Below are 23,501 nucleotides of genomic sequence, written 5' to 3' on the forward strand. Positions count from 1 at the left end.
TATGTGGGCTGAACGATGCCCTCGTTGCACCGCTGAATGCACATGTGGTTATGCATGATCCGTTTGTCTCCAGTGTAAACATGTCCTTTAAAAGACCACAGTGTGCTGATCCGGAGAGAAATGTACTGCGGTTGCCGAGGGGAAGAACAGACTGATGAAGTCCCATTATCCAGGTGGAGCTTTTCTGGTCCCTCATAAATAACATAAATCAGATAATCTAATCATTCGATCTAGCTGATTTATTTGTTTATGATGTTCTTGTGCTATGTTGTAATTAAACAAAACTTGTGATTTATCGTACCCCTGTGATGCGCAGCCTTGAGCGAGCCCTCCTTTTGAAAAGCTTCCCAGCTGTTCGCTTCATGGCTGTTTTCTCGTTCTTCTCTGATAGGCCCTCGTAGCCGTCACTCAAGCCTGAGGTCACATCGGAGGCGTAGCTGCAGAGAAATACATCAAAAAAGCTACTAGTTAGAAATACTTCGGAGAGGGCGAGGTATAGCGGGAATTCAAAAGAAAGGAGGAATATATTTGTGCTTTTCGTGAACAAAGTTGAAATGACACAGTATATGAGCTTAAGCTAGTTTTCTTCTCAAAAGGTTTGTGAATTTGAAACTTTATTCTCAACATTTTGACTAATCTCTTCATATTTTAAACTTGGTTTTTCAACATATCTTTAACTTTTGGATTTCAAACTTAATTCTCAACATTGGGAAGTTATTATTAAAAAGGCATTTCAACTTTTGACTTATTCTGCAAATTAAATAAAAATCTTCCTAGCTTCCTCCTCAGACCTTTTTCTTTTAAATAAATGACTAGCAATGATTTGGGAATTCCAACTGTATTCACATCATTCTAACTTTAATCTTTAAATGCAAAAATAAAGAAAAAATCTCCCTCTTATTTTTTTCCTTATGCCTTGCCAGAATCATCTTCCGGAAGATACCTCAAAAAGCAATTGAAACATTACTCAGGCAGAAATTCTGAAGTATTTCCTCATGTAACACAACTGTATTGAACATCCATCATCTCTGATAGTCTTGGCATCACGCATAATAATAAACAGCTCTCTGAAGTGTCAAATAAAGCCTTGATGTGTAACGGCCCGTCCACACAGCGCTTCTGCCCATTCACTTTGAATGGGGTGACGTCACTTTTCGCCGAACTGCATTGTGGGAAGCAGAGCAGAGCTTTCCTGGCGTTTCAGGCTGCAAAAGTTGAGCAATGTTCAACTTTTGAAGCTTCTGAAGCTTTCGGTGGAAGCGTCAGCCAATCAAATCATATGCCAGTACAAACTCTAGCCAATCAAACCGCTGCTTGTGTGTCTGGGGCGGGAGATTCATGTGATTGGTTGTTTGTCGAGCTTTAGACACGCCCAGCTCCAAGCTTTTTTTTGAAGCTGTAGTGTGGACGGGCCGTTACAGTGGCATGTCTCATGGGTGTAAACAGCAGAGTTAAACAATAGCATTTAACGAGGCCTGCTCAGAGTCTTTAAGAAGCTGCATGGTGTCCGTCTTCCATGTGCTCCGTTGTATTTATAGAATGAACAAGTTTGAGGTTTCAGGGAACCTGGAGAACATTCAGGGTTTTTATAAAAAGCTTTTTGGCTCAGCTAATTGTGTCTCCTGGGTCTTTTTGGACTCCCACTCCATCCACCTCTCCAGCGCAGGCGGCAGATATTCACAGGCCTGCTGGTTGGCAGCGTCCCCCAGTCTCTATTTAAAAACCTTGGGTAACTTTAGTTCAGAGTCAAGTCTGTGTTCACCTTTAAACACTAAGTACATGGACAAAATAAGATTTGCGTAAATATTGCAAGCCACAATGTAATGCAGTTCTGCTCATGAGTAATCTGAGGCTTTTCGCAGAGGAGGAGTTCATTCATGGAATATAAATAGTGCTTGCTAGGTTGTTATGAAACATGATAATCAAATGGACTTGACATGTGTTTCATTTGGCTGCATAAACTGAGCTGAGTTATACAGGCATTTTGACATTATACTCTTAGTATTGGCTCAATAATAGGGAATAACTGGACGCACATATTCATTTTAAGATGTTTTGACAATGATTTTGAGAATGGATTATGTCAGGATTAGCTGCTTTTCTTTTTTGTCATATCACGGTTAACTGATTATAGTTAGACACACACACACACACACACACACACACACACACACACACACACACACACACTGTCTGCTCGTCCATTGTTTTGCTCTAATGCCATAATAAAGCCCCTCTCTGCCTCAACATGAAACACGGGGCCTCCACAACATCACACCAAACCCTGCGAGGGTCCACGCTGCCTCTGCAATAAAAACACAGGAGAGCCTGTCCATTGCATCAAGCTTGTTGTCTCAGCCCTACAGATGTGCAGGAGGAGGAGGAGGAGGAGGAGGAGGAGTTATAGGAGGAAGGCCAGACAGTTCTACTACATTCTTTTTGATTTTCTGGTCTCTAAACCAAATAAAGACTATTGAACTCCACTGTTTCTTGGTTTGAAATAGAGTAGAGAAGGAGGCTGCAGAACGTTACCTTTCCACAGGAGAGTTGAAGCCGCTCGGGGAGCCGTGTTCTGTGCTGTTGGATACTGCAATACTCTATGAATAGAAATGAAGGAAGTGGTTAGAGAAACAAAGGTGAAAGACTTTTAATGATGTCTTCTTCCATTCAAGGTTTAGAAATAAGATAGTGCTTATCTTCAATTTGGCAGATGCTTTCATAAAATTGGCACATACGTCAGTTTTAACCAGGGATGGCAATCTTCTGGCAATCCACCACTTTGGTGCAGAGTAAATTATTAATCATAAATTAAGCCTTTGGATGGATTGCCTAGTAATTTGGCTTGGATATTATATCCCCCTGATTTTCATCTAGTGCATATATTCTGGTCAAGATTACCCTTTTTCCCATACTTTAATATTGGTCAAAAAATACCTCTAAAAAAAACGAGATTTAGCATTAAGCTTAAAGCAAGCAAACCTTCTGAGCCCGTAAAACTCAACTTCAACAACAAAGGACATCTTTAGCTATGCAAATGTGAAACTAAATGTCCTGAAAAAAATTAATCCTGATTGGGAAGAAAATAATTACACTTTTAAAGCTTCTCAATAGGGTGAACATTCAAGATAGCTTAAAACGACCTCTTATATTTTTCAATTTTCAGTGACTACAAGTTATCTTAGAGGGTTATTGATTCATTAGTTTTGGTAAAATCTTTATTAACCTTGTACTTAAATAGCAGTGAGTTATGATTGGTGAAGGTTTTGTGTACCTTATTATCAGGGGTTACTTTACAACCATAAACTGTTTACATAGCTCTCTGTCAGCACTGTATTAGACCAAGTAATGATGACGGAGGTCCCATAAAGCCTTTAAAGTCATGCTTCCCGCTATAGCCCCCGCCACGCTTCCCACATTGATGACAGGTTCTTCACTGAGACCACTCACCGAGGGGAAGCGGAGCGCTGGGATGGGAAGGCCATTTGCAGAATGGTTGTTGGTCTGCGTGGTGGGAGGGGTCGCGTTGAAGCTGCCAGCCTCCAGAGGATCCTGAAGCCCAGAGGAGCTCAGATAGCCGTCCGTCTCACAGTCAGCTGTTTCAAATATACAGACACAAGCCGTTAGCATGTGACCAACTGTGTACCATACACACTCTCAGGCACACACACACATGACCTGAAATAACACATGTAATGACCCCAAACTCAGTCATACCACACACAAACAATAACAATGTATAACACTGTGGATTAACACTGCTCTGGAGCCATACAGGAGCATTTATTTGGACAAATGCATGCATTTAATGTAAGCACTCAGGTGGACACACACAATGGGATAACACTGCCAGGGACTGAATAATTGAGTTATCCACAGTTTCACATTTCGCTGTATGCTTCCCATGTGCTCTGAGAACAGAACTGCTTCCTGTTCAGTACAATTTAACTTTTTATGATGACTTCTTGATGGAAAAACGACATCAAATCAAATTGAGGGGTCAAAGAACAGACCCACCTGATGCACGTGTGAGTAGAACATGATCATAGTCACACTATTAGTAGAAGTACAGTTTCTGTATCCAGTGGTGAAATGTAACCTTGTGTGTACATTTGCTCAAAGACTTTTCTTTTCTTGAGTATTTACATTTTAAGACACTTTTTAGAACTTTTCGGAGGGAAATATTGTACTTTTTACAATACATAAATCTTACAGTTATTGCAGATTTATTTAAATTTTAAATGTAATGACTACTTTTTTGTATTTTTGCTTTGTTATTTATTGTTACAGTCTGATATAGTTGGTTTTATTTAAAATGTAGCAAAAGTATATGACTTCATTAAAATGATGCAAAAGCAAAACAATGCAGATTGATAAAATGCAATATGGGTAAGAGGAACAATTATGTATTTTAGCTTTTTGGGTGAACTGTCACTTTAAGGACTTGTGGTGCTGCAAAACAAATTGGATCACTTTCAATTATCCAATTGGTTTTATACGTGTTTCCTAATCCTAGAGGGTTGAAATAAAGAAATAAAAAAATGACCACAGATCAGGAGTGTGAACACACTTTCATGCTATAAGAGACGGCTCACAGTTAGCAGAGGACAGGCTGTTGTGGCGGATGTGGAAGTGCTGGTCTGCCTCTGGCTCCTCAGGCTCTGCGGGGTAGTTTGAGCTGACTCCAGAGTCCACAGAGCTGGTGACAGGGGACAGTAAGGGGGCCGGAGATGTCAGGGCCGGGATGGGGGACTCTCTTGCAACCACATCGCTGACTTTATGTAGCGCAGAGTTAATCTCTGCTTCTTCCTCTAAGGCTTCTCGCTCCTGCTTCTTCTTCCGCTCCTCTGCAAGGCGTCTCAGCTTCGCCCTCTGCCGCTTGATGGCCGCTACCCTGTCCCGTATGGCCTTGGCCACCAGCTTGAAGTCTGCCTCACACACAAAACCAAGTACAACCTGCATAACAAGACAGAGCTCAGTCAGGGCAAAACAAAAACACATTTGCTTAAATCAAAGTCAATTGTGTGGATAATGTACGTAGAAATGTTGCACTGATCACGCAAGCTGCGGCACCAACAGTCACTCCTTTGATTTGAATAAAGCTTTTGTGCTAACAACAATTAAATCAACACACACACAGACTGCATTCACCTGTCTTAAACAGACTCCTGTAACAGCCAGTGCACCAGACACTCAGTCCAAACTTGCCACTCAACACATAGTCAGATTACAGAACATTGGACGGACTAGATGCCGATACCAAATTTGATCTTGATGAAAACTACCACAAAGAGGTAAACAAGTAAGGAATTGTGGCCTGCATTTTCATTAAATGTGACCTCTAAGAAGAGGGTTCTGAAGGACATAAGGGCCTGTTGCGTAACAAGCAAGAGAGTCATTATATTATTAAGATGTGACCTCGGCTGCTTCCACACACTCTCACATTTCAAACCGCTGATGATTAAAAGCCGTGCCCTTGAGGCACCCTGCATGGGCTCTCTTTATGTTTTGGAGCACATTTCTAAGTTTCTGCAGACATGACAGAAGCGTTAAAAGAAGCCTTACGATTCTGGACTGCATTAGTGAGGCTGCTATGACTGTTTGGGGTCAAGGGTCAAAATACAGAACTCAAAAATAAATGTCTATATCACTTTTGATGCCAGACTCCATGCTGCGATGTTAGCTTAGCATTGGAAATAGAGCTGTCACATTATCTGATTTTCATAACACTATTATTATTGCCAGAACATTCAAAAGAAAATTAACTTTATCTAAAGGAAATTTGGAGAAAAATAAATGGCTACAGAGTACCATGTCAGACGAGTAAGGAAAGAAACAAAAGCAGTTTTTATGATTCAATCAGAGTCAATGAAGATATGTTATTAGCATGAAACCTAGGCCAGTGACCTTCGTTTATAAGTTCCTCTCTCTGTGCCTCAGTTCTGTCCTGGTCAACAGAATTGAGTTCTGAACCATCCAAGCATTGATGTCTAAAATGCACTTGTGGTAGGCATCAATAGGGCCTTGTGTCATCAGGAGGCAAAGTGAAGGAGAGTGGAGTATAATCAATATAACTTAACATAACATAAATTATTCATTTGTTTATTATTCCTTATGGCTATACCAAGGAGCAGCACATACAGAATAAAATGGGCTGGGCCTAGGTTCGAGCCTTGTGGTACACCACGGCTGATGTTATATGTTAATCACAGGGGAACCAAAAATATCTACCTGTTAAGTAAGATTCACTACAGAAAACCTCTAGAGAAGCCCACCCGTTTATTAACACATTTCTTTGTATCAAGTGCTGAACTCAGAACAAAAGAACAGGGATGCAACACTGAAATGTGCTGCAAACTCTTCACATCTACTATAATAAGCTACAACAAACATTACAACTGAGTTACATTTAGGTTGTCATCCAACCGCATTGTATCCTTATTTTGTTAGGAGGAATTTGAGGCTTAATTGTGTTAAGAAAAATAGGTCAATATTACCTATATATATGCTGTCTGGATATACTACATATCCAGACAGCACTCCCCCAGAAAACCTATAAAAAGCTATTATCATAAATCTAGAGGCAGTGTATGTGTGGCTGAAGATCTGTTGATCTGGGATCAATTACTCAATTTCCTCACTAATGGTTGCAACAAACTGGGTCAGTAAATCATTAAGGGGCCTTACAATATACAGACTTCATGTGTTGGCCTACCATCTCCTGAGACACTTCCTCGGGCACGTCTTTGTAAAGCTCGAAGAGGAACTCGATGGCGTTGTTTTCTTTGTACTTCCCGTGGAGCTTCTTGGTGTCATCCATGCGCAGCCACAGTTTCAGGCCCGACTTCACCATGTCATCCTCCTCTGCCAGCTCCACATGGACGCCATTGTTCTCTTGGAAGAAGGGGTGTTCCAGGAGGTCCTGAATAGTGTACCTGCAGTATAGGAAGACAACCAGTTAGAGAGGATTGGTTTAGAGTTGTTGCACCTTGTACTAAAGTTGTTTCTGATAACTTCTAATCATCCATAACTTAACAAAAAACACTTCAGTTTGGAGAATTGCATCATCAGGTTATTAGATTTGTTTTTCTCCTATTTACATGTACACCTAAAACGGGATGTTGTGCAAAATCACATCAATCTTCAAAAGCATGGTCTATGACAGTGTTTTTGGTCAACATGTAGCGTAAAGATGTCTAATAACAATGTAATCTTCCTGGTTTTGCAAATGTAGTTTTGATTCAGAGACCATACTGATGCCTCTTTGTATCATGTCTACACTAAGCAAGATGTGGAAGCAGAATCCCAGGTTTCTCAAAACAGAAGAAAAAAACATTTGAATGCAATTCATCTTTAATTGCCCTTTTTTATTTTAACTAGTTTGTTATTCTTTCCCCAAACGTAACATTTAAGGCCTTTTCGGACTTTCTATGGATTTTGGTCTTAATATACTGTTAGAGAGTTTACAGGAGTTACTGTATGGGCTGGAATAACTCCCAGAACAGGGAGTAGTGCACTCTATAAATTGTTCTTGATCACAGTATATGTTTCGACATACCTTTCATCGTTGTTATTACGAATGCAGCCCTCAATGATTTCCTTGAGCTCGGGGACTTTGACTTTGTAGAAACTGTCAGGCTTCATTCCCTGTCAAAAAAAAAACAACACACACTTAATCTGTATGTGGGAAGTACTTTCTTATTTTCTGCCTAAATCTCACCCATGATGTGGAGAAGAAGAAGAACTGAGACTTTGTGATGCTGTTAATGAACATATATATTTCAACTCTGTCTTTATTGTTTTTATTCAAAGGGTTTTATTTTCCTTATTTTGTTAAACATCTTATGTATTCTATTTCGTCTTATTTTTAATCCTATTTTTATTTTTATTCTCCATGCATTCTGTCCCTGTTTTTATGCAATGTTATGTATATTTTTCGTATTGTAAAACAATTTGTACTACGTTTTCTTGTATGTAATGTGCTATAAAAAAGTTAATTATTATTATCAGCATGGCTTCATACTGAATTAACAAGTGCCAGAGGAAGGTGCTTTAGACAGAATACGTGATCAGCAGCAATGACCTCCTCCTTATCCACAGTTCTCCTGCCAGCCACTCCCATCTGCACTGCATGTTAACCTAATCCTCGGCTTTGTGACATCGGCCACCAGCCTGCATGACATTCGGCTCTGCGATCATGTCAACACCAGAATGGAACAATAGCAAGAGCTAATGAACATGGAAAAAACCCAACATGCTCTCCCTCCTCCTTCAAGGTATTTCTTGACAGCTGGAGGCAAAGTTTATCTAAAGACATAAACTATTCAGACAGGACTACACACTTATATTAAAGAAGGGAGTTTTCCTGAATGCTATCATGAGAAAGTACTCAGATTGAAGCAGAGCTACCGTCCCTGTAAAATAAAAACTCTGATAAGAAAGCAAAGAGTCGAGGTCAAAAGATGTTTTGCCTATAGACATACCCAAGCAACCAGCTGATGATAGGTCAAAACACCCAAATAATTTGATTTACCAGTAAAAAGGCTGAGCTACGCACTTGGTTATCACATTTACAGAATTACATTTCACACAGTAATGACTGTCTCTCTTGTTATGACCCCAAATACTGTTCTTTAGATATTTCTGCTTCATTTTCTCAACGTTTTCCTCAACCGTAACTGGTATGTTTGACACTGAGCTTTAGAAAATGCATTCTAATGGCTTACACAATAATTTCACCCAAACTCAGTACAAAAACACAAAAAAGTGGAATCACTGAAATGTTATCTTGCATATTAAATGTGATTTAGGAGATCTAAAGTTTAGCACAGATCTTTCTTTGTTTGATTAGTTTTCATTGGCCTCAAAAGGAACCTTTGGATTAAATCTGTTTTCCCTTAAATTTAAATTGTATTTGTCACTCTTTCCCAATTGTCCAAAACAATATGATTTAAATAAGAATACAGTATGTTTGTGTCTTACAAGCAAAATGTGGTTTTCTTTGACGCTGACTTTAATTCCTTAAGGTCGAAATAACCAATATCAAATGTTGGTATTGGCTGTTTTCTTAGGCTTCAACGATAATAAACAAAACAAAAACATTTCAATACGCAAATCTAGGATCTTGGTCATTTACATTTTTTTTATTTTAATTTTTAATTTAAAATGTTTCATATTTTTTGAAATCCCCCAAAACAAATGATAAACAGTTGATAAAGAATAATATAAATTGTAGTTGCAGCCCAAGCTAATTAGCAGCAAGTCTCCAGGCAGGTTTCAATACCTTGTGGCGAGCCCTTCAGAAAAATGCAGGTTGTTATAGAAGCAAACTAAAGCCAATGGTATAGGCCAGGTAGTGTATAGGGAAAGGCCTTTTCCCACAGTAAAGAGGCATTTCTTTCATTTGATGTGAAATTAAATAATTATGAACAAGGCAAAGGAAGGTCTGTAGACAGTTGTGACCACCCACACAGGAAAACTTTTTCCATGAACTTTACATTTGTATATGTTCTGCCTCTCACATGTCAAGCTATATTTCTTTCTCTATGAGACTTCAACTCAAAATCAATCATATAAATAAAACGTTTATGAGTTGGTCTCATACCATTTAATTAAAAGATTACGTCTGTACAGCGCATAAATGTAAAACATAAACAAATCATAAAATGCACTGCTAATGTAATTTATATTACAAGTCGTTTATCCCTGACTGCACATGGAACATTATTATGTTGTTTTGTTTGTGGAGTAGCCAAGTTCACTCCAACTTGTTGGCGTTGTCACTTTCTAACTTTCCAGCGCCTGTCAGACACTGTTTGCTTTGCATAATGTGACACACATGAAAGAAACAGTCTTCTTTATGCGAGTAGAGAGTGAGACCAAAATTCCCAAACTTGTGTTACTGCCGAGTGCTCGTGCCCACCGTGGCGTCATCACTGTGCTTGGCGCCCGGGAGCAGCTAGAAATTGGGCAGCCTAAGGCCACTGTTGTAATGCCACAGACTTTAAACCCACAATGCTGCTTCTGGTCTTTTTTCTAAGAAAGGTCATATTTTTATCTGCGTAAAACTTTATGATAAGATCTGAATCCAATGTCAATTTAAGTCTTAAGGGCACTGGGCTTGGATTATTAATCTTAGACAGATATCTTACTGTCAAAGAACAAGATTTTATTCAAGTATTTCTGTCAAACTTAACAAGCATTTAAGGCAGAAAATATGCAAATGTCAGTTTTGGAAGATCCCTTCAGATTTCCATTCACGCATTATTTTATGGAAAGGAGAATATTCCAGTAGTCTTTGAAAACTGGTAAACAAAGTGGCAATCACTGATTCCACCATGGGCGATCCTGTGTCATGATAGTGGCTAAAAGGCAGAAAGTGGTCAGATACAGTTCTGCACCCTGTACAAAAGTAAGCCTTTAATAGACAAAATGAGGCTTTCATTCCATGTGGGCCCCACTTCTTTCCAAGAATTCAGGACATCCACACGTATACACAAGATGTCCTCTCTCTGGTTTAATTCCAGCGTGCACATGGAAGTAACACATGGGGACAATTATGTTAAATACAGGTTAAAAAAAGGTGGTCCTCCCTCATCTTTTTACTCACACTGGTGACTTTGCGGTAGATCTGGGCGGCGTTTTGGCACTCGGAGTACGGGTACTCAGAGGTGGCCATCTCAAGGATGCACATTCCAAAGGCGTAGACGTCCACCGCCTCGTCGTACTTCTCCTCGTACATCTCCGGGGCCATGAACTCTGGTGTTCCTGTCGGAGGTCAGAGGGGAGAGGTTAAGGTCAACAGTTCTTCCATTACTACCACTATGCATAGAAAATCAAGTTGTAACCGCCCACTGCTCCACCTAAAGGACAATAGCACCATGTTAAACTGTCATGGAAATATTTGGGGAACAATTTATTTGGATCGTACGCCTACAAATAGATTAGAAATAATTTTTAGCATTTCAACAGCTTAATCTGTTGAGATTCAACAATTCAGTATGCGACAATTCCTGAACATACTTGGACTACTCACTCAATTTAGGCTGGACAAGTTAGTTATAAATTCAAGTTCAACTTAAATATTCTGAGAAAATGTAACTTTGAAATGTCAGATATACTCTGTAGCTAATCTGTTAAACATCTACAGACAAATCAAAAAAGTAGAATTGTCGAGGCTCAATTAAGCTGTTGAAATGATACAAATGCTATTGGAATAAACTATTTGAAAGGGTTTCCTAAATACATCATATTTGTTTGATTGTTTTGGAAAGTTAACAACTTGTGTAAACGACACTGACATAATGCGTTATCATCTTATTACCCTTACATGGCAAACATGTCTCCTACTGGAAACCTCCTGTCTTCACTGACTCCTGATGGGAAATATCTTACATTAAAGCAGCTAAAATGCTGCTATATTCATGGTAAAATATGTATGTGCAAAATATAAATAAAATGTGTGCAAGCAAATCAGAAGAAAGAGACACAAATAAAGCCAATTTTCTAAATAATTGAGCATCAAACAACTCCTCTTTATGCTCTTATTAGAGATACCGTGTTGGATTTGGAATTAGTAAAGTAAACTCCTTAAGTGTCACTATCTACAAGAATCAACAAGTCTAAATACAGCGTCAGATAGATGACATTCCCTGCACGTACTTGATGTTGCATGGTGAACTAGATTGAAATAAAAAGCCAATTGAGTAATGATTTTAAAGTGCAGGAAGGGGATGCTTGTGAAAAGAGGAAAGAGGGAATTATCAAGAGAAATGTAAAGACTCTCAAGCAAAGAAGTAGCATTTAAGTAAACTAAAGATTGGGCAAATTGTGTGTGTTTTAGCCCATTTAACCCAAGTGTTTTTAAATCTTCATTAACTGTTAGATTTAAACAGAACTGTGTCATAGATGCAATCCAGTCTCAAATCATAGAAAGAGGTATTTGTGTACGTAGATTAACCAAATGTACACTCACCAATGACACTTTTAGCAAAAGAGGCACTTTTGAGGGTGGCCAGCCCCAGATCTCCTATCTTGACGGAGCCGATGGGGCCGGTGATGAAGATGTTGTCGCACTTGAGGTCCCGGTGGATGATGGGAGGAGTGCGCGTGTGCAGGAAGTGAAGCCCTTTAAGAATCTGACGACTCCAGCGCTGTAGCAGCTTCAGCTTCATCTCCTTGAACCTCTTCAAGTACCTAAAAGAAAAAAAAGAGGATAAGACTAAACACCAAGCAAGAAGAGAAAGTGCCAGAAATAATTTTCCTATGTTTGACAGCCAGGAGGAAGTTTGAAAGCAAACTAGTTTCCTGAATTCTCTCCCAAGAACGGTGTAGCCAAAGTGGAGCTATTCAATATTATTAATACATCATTTAAGTAAATGACAAGCTGTCAAACATTACACAAATATCCTCTTTCTATGGAAGATATGAAGAGTTTTATTTGGAAAAGGATATCCGCAATTTGAGAAATGTGACCTTACAAACATTTGTTTTACTGCTTTTAGGTTTGTATCTTTTGATGAAGGACTTCAGTTCAAAGAGTGGAGAGACTCACGTTTTGAGCGTGCCTGAGGTCATGAGTTCAGTCACCAGGATGATGCACTTGTGGCCCTTCACCATGGACTTCCAGGAGTCATGGAAACGGACAATGTTGGGGTGCTGCAGGCCCTTCAGCATGTCCACCTCTTCACTGAAACGCTGCCGCTCTGCCTTGGTCAGCTTGCGGGTCTGCAGAGAGAAAGCATGGTATTAGGATTACACACACAGTTGGTTTTCAGTTTATTCAGGATATTTACATTAAGCATGACTTGTGGGTCCGTCTTAAAAATTCCTCGACATCTCAACATCTATTTTTGTACAGACTAAATAACATCTGGAGATGAACCAACCCAGTTTGTTGACGCCTGGGGGGAAATTCGTGAGCCTGTTAATCAGAATTTCCATTTAGTTTCAGGTCATTCATTTAGCCAGACATTGTATCCATGTTATTTTAGCCAATTTCTGCTTGGTGGGGGAGATTTGTTGTTTTAATTGGCCTGTAACAATCAGAGAGTTATTGGTAGCTATGAGAAGTTCATTTCAGAAATATATGATCCTGAGGTTGGGAACCAGGATACACATTCACAAGAATGCAAAGCTCTCCTGGCTTTACCACCAGTAGACAGTGTCAGACTTTCACTTTTATGAAATGTTGATATGATATTTTATTGCTTTACTGGCTGTCTAGTTACAACTTGAATTGAGGCTGCATCTGCACATATAGTGGAGAATGACCCATAACCTGTTTGATGTGTTTACATGCCAGTTTCTAAGTCATCCATCTTGCATGATAAGGCTTCTTAAAACCAGGATGAAACTGTTTGTCCATGTAGGATGTGTACATGCAAGACTACATTTGATTTTGGATAAACTCCAAAAACTAAGAAGTTTCTCTTGAGGTGAGACCGTTTTGTTTCCATGCTCAGAAATGAACTTTAAAGCCAAAATGGAGCCAATATGACAACCGCAGTTTAACGGACAAACTGCTTCTGACAATAAAGGTCATGTGATATGATTAAAAGCTCCACCAAATGGACCTTGAGGTGGGATTGTTATGTCAACCATAAACATGCAGTCGTGTTGACAGCTGAGTTGCAGAGCTCTGGTTTTGCCAGGGTTATGCACGGTTACGTAAAGAGGCAGCAATAAACAGAGCATGCAAACACCCAGTTTGATAAATCACTTGGAAGACCACAGGTTCATTCATCTGGGCCACCCTCCAGTTACATAATCACATTTATTTTGCAATAAGGGGACCTCTGACTTAACACATTTAAGGCGGAGGTTTCCGAAATCCTGGTAAAACTGAGTCAAACACTGCAATCACGCTGAGCGAACAAAGACATTTTTGTGCTTCCTTCAGCATGAATGGTCCAATGTAGCTGCTGTTGGAGTAACTGTGCCTGTGGTGGGTTGTTAGTGGAAAACTCCTGGGAGACTTCAGAACCATGAATCCTGCATTGAGGTAGAGTTCTGGGAAAAATGCTCTGTATATGTTTATGCTTACAATCCCCTTGACCGCTACTTTCTCTCCTCTTTCGCCTCCTTCTTTCCCAGTGAAGGTAGAGGTGCTGCTGTTGCTAACGCTAAGCTACAGCATCAATCCCCCCGTTTCAAGACCTTCCTGGGCTGAAGGCACACAGAGCAGGAGCCTTTTTACCTGCGTCAGTTACCTGTCAAGCTGTCATTGTGCATCAGAAACTCAAACATGAGGCCCTGGACAGGGAGGCGAGACACAGAGGCGACTTCTGACCCCGTGTTTTGCTTTTAGGTGAATAGTGATCGGTTTATGACGCGATGACAGGCCACAGCTTATTCCTCATACGCAAGACCTCAGAAATATGATATGGTTGCAAGTAAGGAAAACATTTTAGAGTAGTGATGTTTAAAATGTGAGTGACAGTATCAAAACATTATGTCAAAATACTCCATTATAAGTCAAAGTAAAATTAAGTAAAAACTCACATGACATTTTATAAAAGTATCACAAGGGACCTTCTGCTCTGAAAATTGTCTCCATTTGTGAAATATTTATATATATTGTGATATACAATGCATTCATGTTTACTGTATCTTTCTTTTTAACTTTTTATGGATATTTTCCAGAAAATGTGTAACACCTATTCTTCTAGTTAAATCATTAGTAATGGTAATTTTGGTAGAAGATTATCACGTTTTTCATTTAAGATATAATCCGAAAAGTAACTAAAGCTTTGAGATAGATGTAGTGCAGTACAAATACATTATTCCCCTCTGAAATGTAGTTGTGCAAAAGTAGCATAAAGTAGAAATGAGCGGTACATTGGCTTAGTTACTTCAACCAGTGCTCATGCCTCATCTTAATAAGTCAGTTCCACTTCTAACTTATCTAATTTAGACATCATACAATTCGACCTTAAAGATGGCCATTACAGACATGGACAAAGAGGTTTATTCATCTATAGATCTTGAAAAAAACACACGCGACATGACACAGAGTGTGGCGTGAGCCAGGGTGAGTGAGTCAGAGGGTTTACGGGTTGATGTGCATCTGGATATTTGTGTATTTAAGTGAGATAACAGCAGACCCCTGTGCAGCTCTGTCTCCTGTGGATGGTCGCCTGTGCAGCGGCTGTGTGCAGCACACAGTCAGTGTAACATGCTTTAGCTGTGGCATGCAGCCGAAACACTTGGAGACTTTGACACTTCCAAAACCGCAGGACTTACTAGAGCTTGACGTCCAGGACAGCATAATTGCAAAAGAGTAGACGCAAAGAGTTTTTTTTTGGCGAATACAGTGGAAGAGAAAAAAAAGTCCTGCTGTGGCAACTCTGAACAAAAAATGTTTGAGGTGGAACAAACTGTATATTATTTCATGAGACTCATCAAAATCCTGTCTACCAAACTGGAGAATAGTTCATTTCAAATGTCAAAGATGTGGGAAATGTAGTGGAAAGTTAAGTGGAGATGGAAATAAAGCTTGAGTTTGAGCCGTGTTATGCTTTTGTGCGATTGTTAATGGTGCAGGCTAATTTCAGGATAACATACCGTAACAATGCCTCCTCGCAGTAACACAGTTACACTGTGACAAATAGCTGAGACTGAGATGTTCCCATCATGACAGCCACCAGTTTCTCAGTCTACATAGATTACTCTCATTTTTAATATGATCATTTTCAATTAACTTTATGATTTATCTTTTAGTCTCAAGCCCCGTGGCAATTCCCAAAGAAGGAATCCTCTGTTGAAAGCTATCTAACTTTCCCACCGGATATTTGATTGCATCTATCTGTCCCCAACGCTCTCTTTCCCCTCTCCTCTCTGGAAAAATGAGGCCACAAAACATTGGGCAACTTTTGAGAAAGCTATCCAGGGGGTAGCCACATAAACAAACCATCGCCATTTTGAATAGAGAAGCTAATATATCCACAAAAACAGTCTAGATTAATTGGTGTGTGAACGTGCCTCTGGTAAAAGTTTTCACATACGGCCAGCTGGATATTTTATTCTTAGCTGCTGCTGGGAGGTGTGTGTGTGTTGAGTTAGGGGGTCTGCACTGGCCGGGGTTGGAAATATTTGGGCTGGGTGCCACATAAGTGGAGTTACATAAGCTGTGTTGATGGTAGAGGAGCCACTGGTATTAAGAAGTCCCTGTCAGCGGTCCTATTATGACAACCAGGACATGAACACAACATGTCGGCACACATTCGCACCAAACCAGACGGTGTGCACTGCCGCTTATAACGGGAATGATACAGATACAGTAAGTCTGACCAGGATTGGAAAAACTTCCAGTCAGTGTGGACAGACTGTGGGATCTGTAGGAAACTTGACTAAATACGGAGAGAAAACTAGGGCAAGTGAAAAATGTATCCACTTATACCACTTATAACATGCAGGGATGTGTGTTGAAGGTTAAAGCTTGGGTTTCAATGCAGGTCTTCATGAATACTTCGATCTGCATTGAAATTTATGTTAATCATAGTATATTTTCCCATGAAAACACCAAAACTATGTGTTAGTGTGTCTCTTTATATTTTACAGATACACATTAGTATCTACTGAAGACATACATCTTGTCACAAATATTACGTTTGAGTTATTTCCATAAACTGTTGGGCACTGCGGTTTTTAGCAAACATTACTCAAAGAAGAGAACATTTGTTTGTTGGGTTTTAGTTTGGGACTATTTTAAGCGGTGGATTAACACACGTTCGATAGGTATTTATACTGTACCACAGCAGGACTGTGAATTTGGGATTAACTCAAAACTAGTGCCCATGTTTGTTGTGAGGACCGAACATGTGAGGATACAAAGCTGTCCCTGTTAGACTTCTCAAAAAACAATGAAGCTCTATGGCAAAGAAGAAAAAGGTTATAACACACTTTAGTAGGGTCTCATTTTTTCTAGCGGCCGTTGTATTTGTTGACAATAAGATGAAGAGAAAATGAGGACATTTGGGCTGGACAATAAATTGGTCAATTGAATAACACAGTAATGATTAGTCAACCCTGATTATAAATATTAGTGGCAGCCCTGGGGAAAGCAGCTACAAATAGTAGATATGGAGCATGGGATCAAGGCAGACAGAGACTTTGATCATGAAATGTCACGGAACAATTTTGAATGTATTCCAGACATAATGAAAATCATCTGGCATACTTTCCCATCTACCTTGACCTCAGCTTGAAGCCTTTTAGAGACTAAAAGGTATTCTCTCCGCTCTTCTTCCTGTCATTAACATATTTGAGAGGGCTGTTTGCAGGCCATCACTCCTGAATTCCAGATGCTGACAGGGAAGAAGCCCTGCAGATAAAGAGCAGAGACCTTCTGATGACAGAGGCAGGAGGAAACCTGCACTGTCTCAGAGGTGGTGACGTCCAGCTCGCCAAGATATGGGGATTAAGGTCAAAAGGAGGGAAAAACCAGTCTGACCTCATGCCTCTAACACTGACATACCCATTTTGGCTAACGTGCGCTTTGTGTAAACATGCACGTAGTCACCTACACCGGTACAGTGCTGCATTTAGATGTTTGCAGGTGAGAACTGAAGTGGCAGTGTGCTGGTTCCAACAGAAAATGTTCTGTAAACGGAGCAGGCAGAGGGAGGTTAGCCATTCATCTCATCAGGACGCTGCTGACTGCCCTCACACCGACAACCTGACCTGACTTGTGGCGCCCGGGCTAATCACCTGCCTTAGAGCTATCCCTTTTATTTCATCAGTAAAAAGTGTTTTCCATCTCATTTAGATAATTGTTCTAGATATGAATACAGGTAAAGCTGACCCGTACTGGAGTCTTGAGGTCAAAATGTATATTTGGGATTTTAAAATATCAGATAACAATATATCCACACATATACTTTCTTTGTTTATTTTTTAATTGTGTTAAAAATACACTTGTACCGCACATTTAAGAGTTGAGAAATCAACTTCTCGATGTTGTATGGCAGACAAACTATGTAATGAAAACAAAAATTACCTCAAATCTACCATGGCATGTTTGAACTGATATTTCTTATTGCTTATATATGTATTAATAAGCTAACATCGGCCAATATATCATCCACTTGGTTAAGGCTTTGACTATATTTAACTGCAGTATTTAATTTCCTTATTTATTTTCTTTCCTAAGTATAGTATGCTGCATTGTTGGCGGGGCCTGGGACTTAAGACTTTCATTGCCAACACTTACTCTGTAGCTTTTTGTGCATACAACAATAAAACCATTGAATCTTCCAGGTCAGTTTATAGGTCAAGCTTGAATATATTTTTACAAGTAAGAGGTTGTTCCCTGTTTGGTGCTGTAGTGTAGAAAGTATTGCATCACCTCTGTTTGAGAACCAGGAGATCTTATATCTTCGTGTTGACTTTAACAACTCCGTAAAACCTCTCTTAAAATGCTTCCCTAAACTGCTCTGCACTTACACTACCGTCCTTTAAGACCTCTTTTCTTATATAATCCTCTTGCCTTTCAAGCGAGATTTCTATGGCACATTTCCAGTAACTGGTAACTTTTCCTTGCACGCTACCCCCCTGACCCACCTCTTTCCATTACATATAAGCGCTGTATCATTGTCTTTTGATGCGCTTTTGACATGGCAACTTGTGATAATGGAAAATAGTTATTCTACAGTTGCTTGTATACATCTGATAAATGCTTTATTTGTAAGCTGAAATCAATATGTAATATGTTAGGGGATAACTCAGCCCGATCACACACAATAATTCATCAGTGATTCTTTAACAATGCCCCCTTTGTGACTTGGGTGGTGTGTATGCAGTTTGAAACCCAGTTGACCCGTTACACTTTCAGCTGACCTTGGGTCAAAGTAAAACAGAGAGGGCATTGGCGCTCTATTCTGACCAAATAGCCCTGCAAGGGAAGGAAGCTTTGAAATGCTGCAGGATAGAGTATACAGGCGGGTTTCTCAGTGTAATGGCATTTAAGGAGAATAGTATGAATGGAACAAACACGTTGTCCTCTTTAGCAAACCCAGGGAACCACGGAGAGATCACAAGATGCCTGGAGGAAACATCCTGTATGAGGTCTGCCCTCAAAATAATACAGGAGTGTGGCTCAGTTATGCATTCAGGGCAGGCACACATGATCACGTGCTTTCTTTGATGACTAAAGTTTAAACAAAATGTCAACTTTTGATACAGGGAACCAAATAATTGGCGATTTATAGCACTGGAAATCGAAAAAAAGAGAACATTTGTGCAGCTTTACCAGGCCGAGTAGTTTGATAGTTACTTACTGATGTGAAAAGCTTACTTAATGAAGCAAGTAACAAGTAATGTGTCACATGAGCATCTTCCGTAAATAAACAACATATATTTAGCTCGTAGCCTGTCATGTTTCATCACAGTGACGTCTCTGACAGCTATAAAGGTCCAAGAAGAAGTGGTCAGCCACAACAAATAATCTGTGTGCTTTACAACCTTTGTGACCAATTACTGTCTGCTACTGAAATCATAAATACAGTAATTGACTGTATATGTTATTTTACAAGATGTACGTCATTCTTTTAAAAACATGAAAATTATTTATTTCTTCTATTTGACTTTTATGATGTTGTCGGCCTCCATGGAGTGAGTCTTTCTGGGGGGCATATTATATGCTAAAAAGGATGTTAATACTTTTGTATGATCTGATCATTAAACTTGTACCAACAGCTTCACACTAACCTTTATTACCATCTAATTATTGACAGATGGAAACCCCAAACTAAATAAGATTATGAGATTGACCCCAGGCTTAATTCTTTATAAAATGTTTAATTATAGTCTGAGCTACTGTTACTACAGACTGCAGGCCTCAGCATGTTTGTGACAATGTAGATCTGTCAAGTTTGAAAGGTGTATCCCTCCTGGGCGGATCTCCTGGCGCCAGAAACATTTGCTCATACATGTTTTTATGGTTCATATAAGTTTACTTGGGTGTCACACAACAGGAGAAGCACAATTCACATAGATTGAGGCTAATGGTTCCCAAACCATTTTGTATTCTAGGTGTTTTAGCTTTAAGAGTTTTCTACAGGCCAAAAAAGTTGAACTAGTCATTATTTTTACAAGAATGAAGGAGAAAGTCTAAAAATCTAAACTATTTTGTGAATATTGGCACCAATTAATTAAGGGTTTGTAACTTTGAACTAATGGATTGATCAATATAAGTTATAAGCTATTAATACAAACAGTGTTTGGGTTGCCAGGATTTAAAAAAAAAAATGCTATCCATTACTAAATACTTATGTTTTTCCAAATTAAAATAGGCCTTTGGCTCTAAAGTTATAAAAGTAAGTCATTAATCAAGATGAAGTATTCAAATGTAATTGGAGGTTATCTTTCTATCTTTTTTAAGGTTTATTTTTCCTAACTTATAGATGTAGAATAACAGGAAAGGGGATGTTTGTTCTTATAAATAGCTTTAAAATTATCTATAAGCTCCTTGTCAATAATAAAGACATTAGCTATATATTTAAAAACATGTAATTAAGGGTTTGCTATAAGACACTGGTAATTGTAATTCGTTTCCCTCTTGTTTCTCTTCAGTTGGTTGCTTTTCATTGTCTTAAAACCCGAACTCTGAAACGATTCAATAAAGTTAAATCTCATTGAATCTGATCTATCTATCACTCAAATGTACTGTATCTTGCCCCCAATGTTTGATACTAAGGGTCTGGACGTCACCAAAGCTGTCCCTGTTAGACCTCTCATAATGCAGAAAGCTCCAAGCATCTGGCTCTGCACGCAGGACAATATATGCCAAGCTTTGTGGGGAGCTACTATTTGACAGAAATACTGTATGACCAGGAGAGAGTTACAGCAAAGCCTTTTGAGGTTGTTATGAACTCCGGCACAGCAGCCAGAGGCAGAGAAGGGGGTTTCATCTCTTCATTTTCTTTTTTAGTATTGCTTTTTATAAGGCTGATAAAAGTTGCTTGAAATCCCAAATATTCTACATTCCATTCATTCACTTCATAATCGAAAAAATATGTGTTTTGTATAGATGTTTTTGTGAAAGTACATCATAAAGAAAGTGAAATACTGAACTGAAATGCATCATGATGAAACTGTTTTTTGTTGACTAGTTTGTTTGAACTCAACTTTAGCTCCGGCTGCAGGAGGGGTGCAGCCGCATAGTGATACACCCGACTAACAAGGATGTGATATCAAGTGCCACTGGCAACCAGCACCGGATATACTTTACGAAGTGACAGCATGCAAGCGGTGCCCTTGTCACAGGAAGGCAACAAGGTGAAAGATGTATGAATCCTTGACTGGCTGCTCAACTCTGTCCAATACTGAGTCAAAACGACGGACATTTTCAGAGCATGAATGTAACCTAGAAGATAAATATGAGCTAAGACTGCATAATTCAAGCCTGGGAGTAAAACAAATTCATGTTTTCTGTTGACTGAGAAAACACATTACAGTGTTTGTTGATGGGTATTGCAACGTGCCGGAACCCCAAACAGGCAGAGCCATTACTGTACACCAATGGCCGATTCATCCCAGGGCTCACATAGTAATTTAGAGCATATTTACACCCCCCGACACCTCCGTCCTGCACGCTCCAACACATGGGCAGTTCAGAAATGACCGGAGGTGACCCCTTGGAGGAGGTTTTTCCCTTACCAACTATGGCTTCAGAGCCCCAACAGCTAGCTCTATTAAAACTTGAGGTCTTTGGTGTGTTTAGGAAGCAGGACTCAGGCCTCTCCAGAGCCCACACTGCAAGGTGACCACATGTTTTCCTCCAAAGGAATGGCTGTACAGTCACACACTGTCAATACCATAAACCCTGTGTAGAGAATAGGTATTTTCAACAGTTTTGTTAATGCTAATCTTTGTAGGACATTGGACTCTCAAAAGTTGAAAATGATAGGAGAAATGTGTTGATTGTCAGCATGTGTTCAATCTACATAGATAAATCAATAGATTGATGAGTCACCAGTTGGCCATATGGATAATGTAACCAACAAACTGAAATACAAGGAGTTGGTGTTTCTCTGCTTTATTTCTAAGATAGAATATTGTATGTATGAATGTTTGGGTTTTCAGCTTTTAGTCGCCCAACTTGGGATATGAAACATTGGGATGATGAACATTTGTCACTATTTTCTGTAGCCATTTGTAGACTGTTTAATCAATTCATCTGCCAAATAAGCAGATATGAAATGGACAATGAAAAAAACATTTGCTAGAGGCAGACTCATTGTCAACCCTGAATGAAGTCCAATAGTGTCCAATTCTGAGCATTGGCATTGATATTGATGTTATCTTCAAAGGATGAGACTTGGGTCAAAAACAAGCACTCCACATGAAGCAGAGCCAGTGGTTATATAATATATGGCTCACTAAAGAATGCAATGACTGGAAGCTGGAAAACTTTAAACAGGCCACTTGCTGAAATCTCTCACACGGAGAATCGATCAACAGAATAGAGGGTTCCCAATAAAAGCGGCGACTCAGCAGAAACAGACGCTATGCCAGCAGCAATCTGGTGTACTGTACAGTAAAGTACAATAGCTCAGTCATTGCATCTGGCAGATGTAGAACCAGTTTATAGTGTTTTATTTCCACTAAGTGTTGCCAGTGTGTGGCTGGCAGAATAACTTGTTGAGCAGCTTAGTGCTGCTCTCAAATGAAAATAATTCCCTATTTCATTATTATGAGGTGACATATTACGTTTATGATCCTTTTAGTGGACAGTATCTTTGCATATTCTCTTTTATGACGTTTGTTTGTTTGTTAAGGCATTAATCATAATATAAAAACAAACAGAAACTTTGAATGTTTCGGTATAGCCTGATTATCTGGCTTATCTAGAGGTGATTTGTTTGCGATTAATCAAAAAAGAAAGAAGCTATTATAAGTGTATTATTGAATTACTATGTCACATTTTGTAAACTGATCAGTAATACATTTATAAAATGAGAAATACATCTAAATTCTCTTGATACTTTGATATGTTTTAAGGGCTCTTTGACAAAGTAACATTTTGTTCATTTTATATGGAAGTAAACTCATTTCCCCTGACCTTTCACACATTGCTAATACAAAAAGCCAATTGTAAATTGTGTAACTGTCCTGTGATTTGGATCCACTCCAAATTTAAGGGGTTCCTCCAAGTTTCATGAAAATGGCTTTAAACCGTAATCCTTCTGTTGAACAAACAAACCCAACTGAAAACATGTTTGGCAGAGGTGATGCAAATAAGCTACATATCAATGGAAAACATATTATAAGAAATTAGTACATTGATAAACTCAAATGTAAAAAGTTAGCAAAACTAAAGGAATGACCTTGAGCAACATTAGTTATTTGACACTTTAAGCTGTGAGGTGTAATTATCTTACATTCTTAGAGCATTGGACAAGTTTGTACCATCCAACAATCTGTTTTCTCGACCCTTTCATCCTGTTAGGGTCACTGCAGACCCTCCGGCATGGATGTCATGTCGGAAAACACATTCGAGCTTA

The 23,501-nt window shown here is 39.2% G+C and overlaps 1 protein-coding gene across 2 annotated transcripts in view; it reads right to left on the minus strand.

Moving 5' to 3' along the window:
- The window catches only part of wnk4a (WNK lysine deficient protein kinase 4a), a 44,545-nt gene that overhangs the window by 14,136 nt on the left and 6,908 nt on the right, over positions 1 to 23,501 (minus strand). For both annotated transcript variants that reach the window (XM_034218102.1, XM_034218101.1), the window contains exons 3-11: positions 12,551 to 12,723; positions 11,972 to 12,192; positions 10,607 to 10,764; positions 7,556 to 7,644; positions 6,713 to 6,932; positions 4,593 to 4,953; positions 3,448 to 3,593; positions 2,533 to 2,597; positions 302 to 437 (exon numbers count right to left, since the gene is read on the minus strand). In XM_034218102.1, coding sequence (XP_034073993.1) covers positions 302 to 437; positions 2,533 to 2,597; positions 3,448 to 3,593; positions 4,593 to 4,953; positions 6,713 to 6,932; positions 7,556 to 7,644; positions 10,607 to 10,764; positions 11,972 to 12,192; positions 12,551 to 12,723 — 1,569 coding nt within the window. The remainder of the gene's footprint in view (positions 1 to 301; positions 438 to 2,532; positions 2,598 to 3,447; positions 3,594 to 4,592; positions 4,954 to 6,712; positions 6,933 to 7,555; positions 7,645 to 10,606; positions 10,765 to 11,971; positions 12,193 to 12,550; positions 12,724 to 23,501) is intronic.

The sequence above is a fragment of the Gymnodraco acuticeps genome, unplaced genomic scaffold, assembly GCF_902827175.1.
Source record: "Gymnodraco acuticeps unplaced genomic scaffold, fGymAcu1.1, whole genome shotgun sequence".
In the NCBI taxonomy this organism is placed as follows: Eukaryota; Metazoa; Chordata; class Actinopteri; order Perciformes; family Bathydraconidae; genus Gymnodraco; species Gymnodraco acuticeps.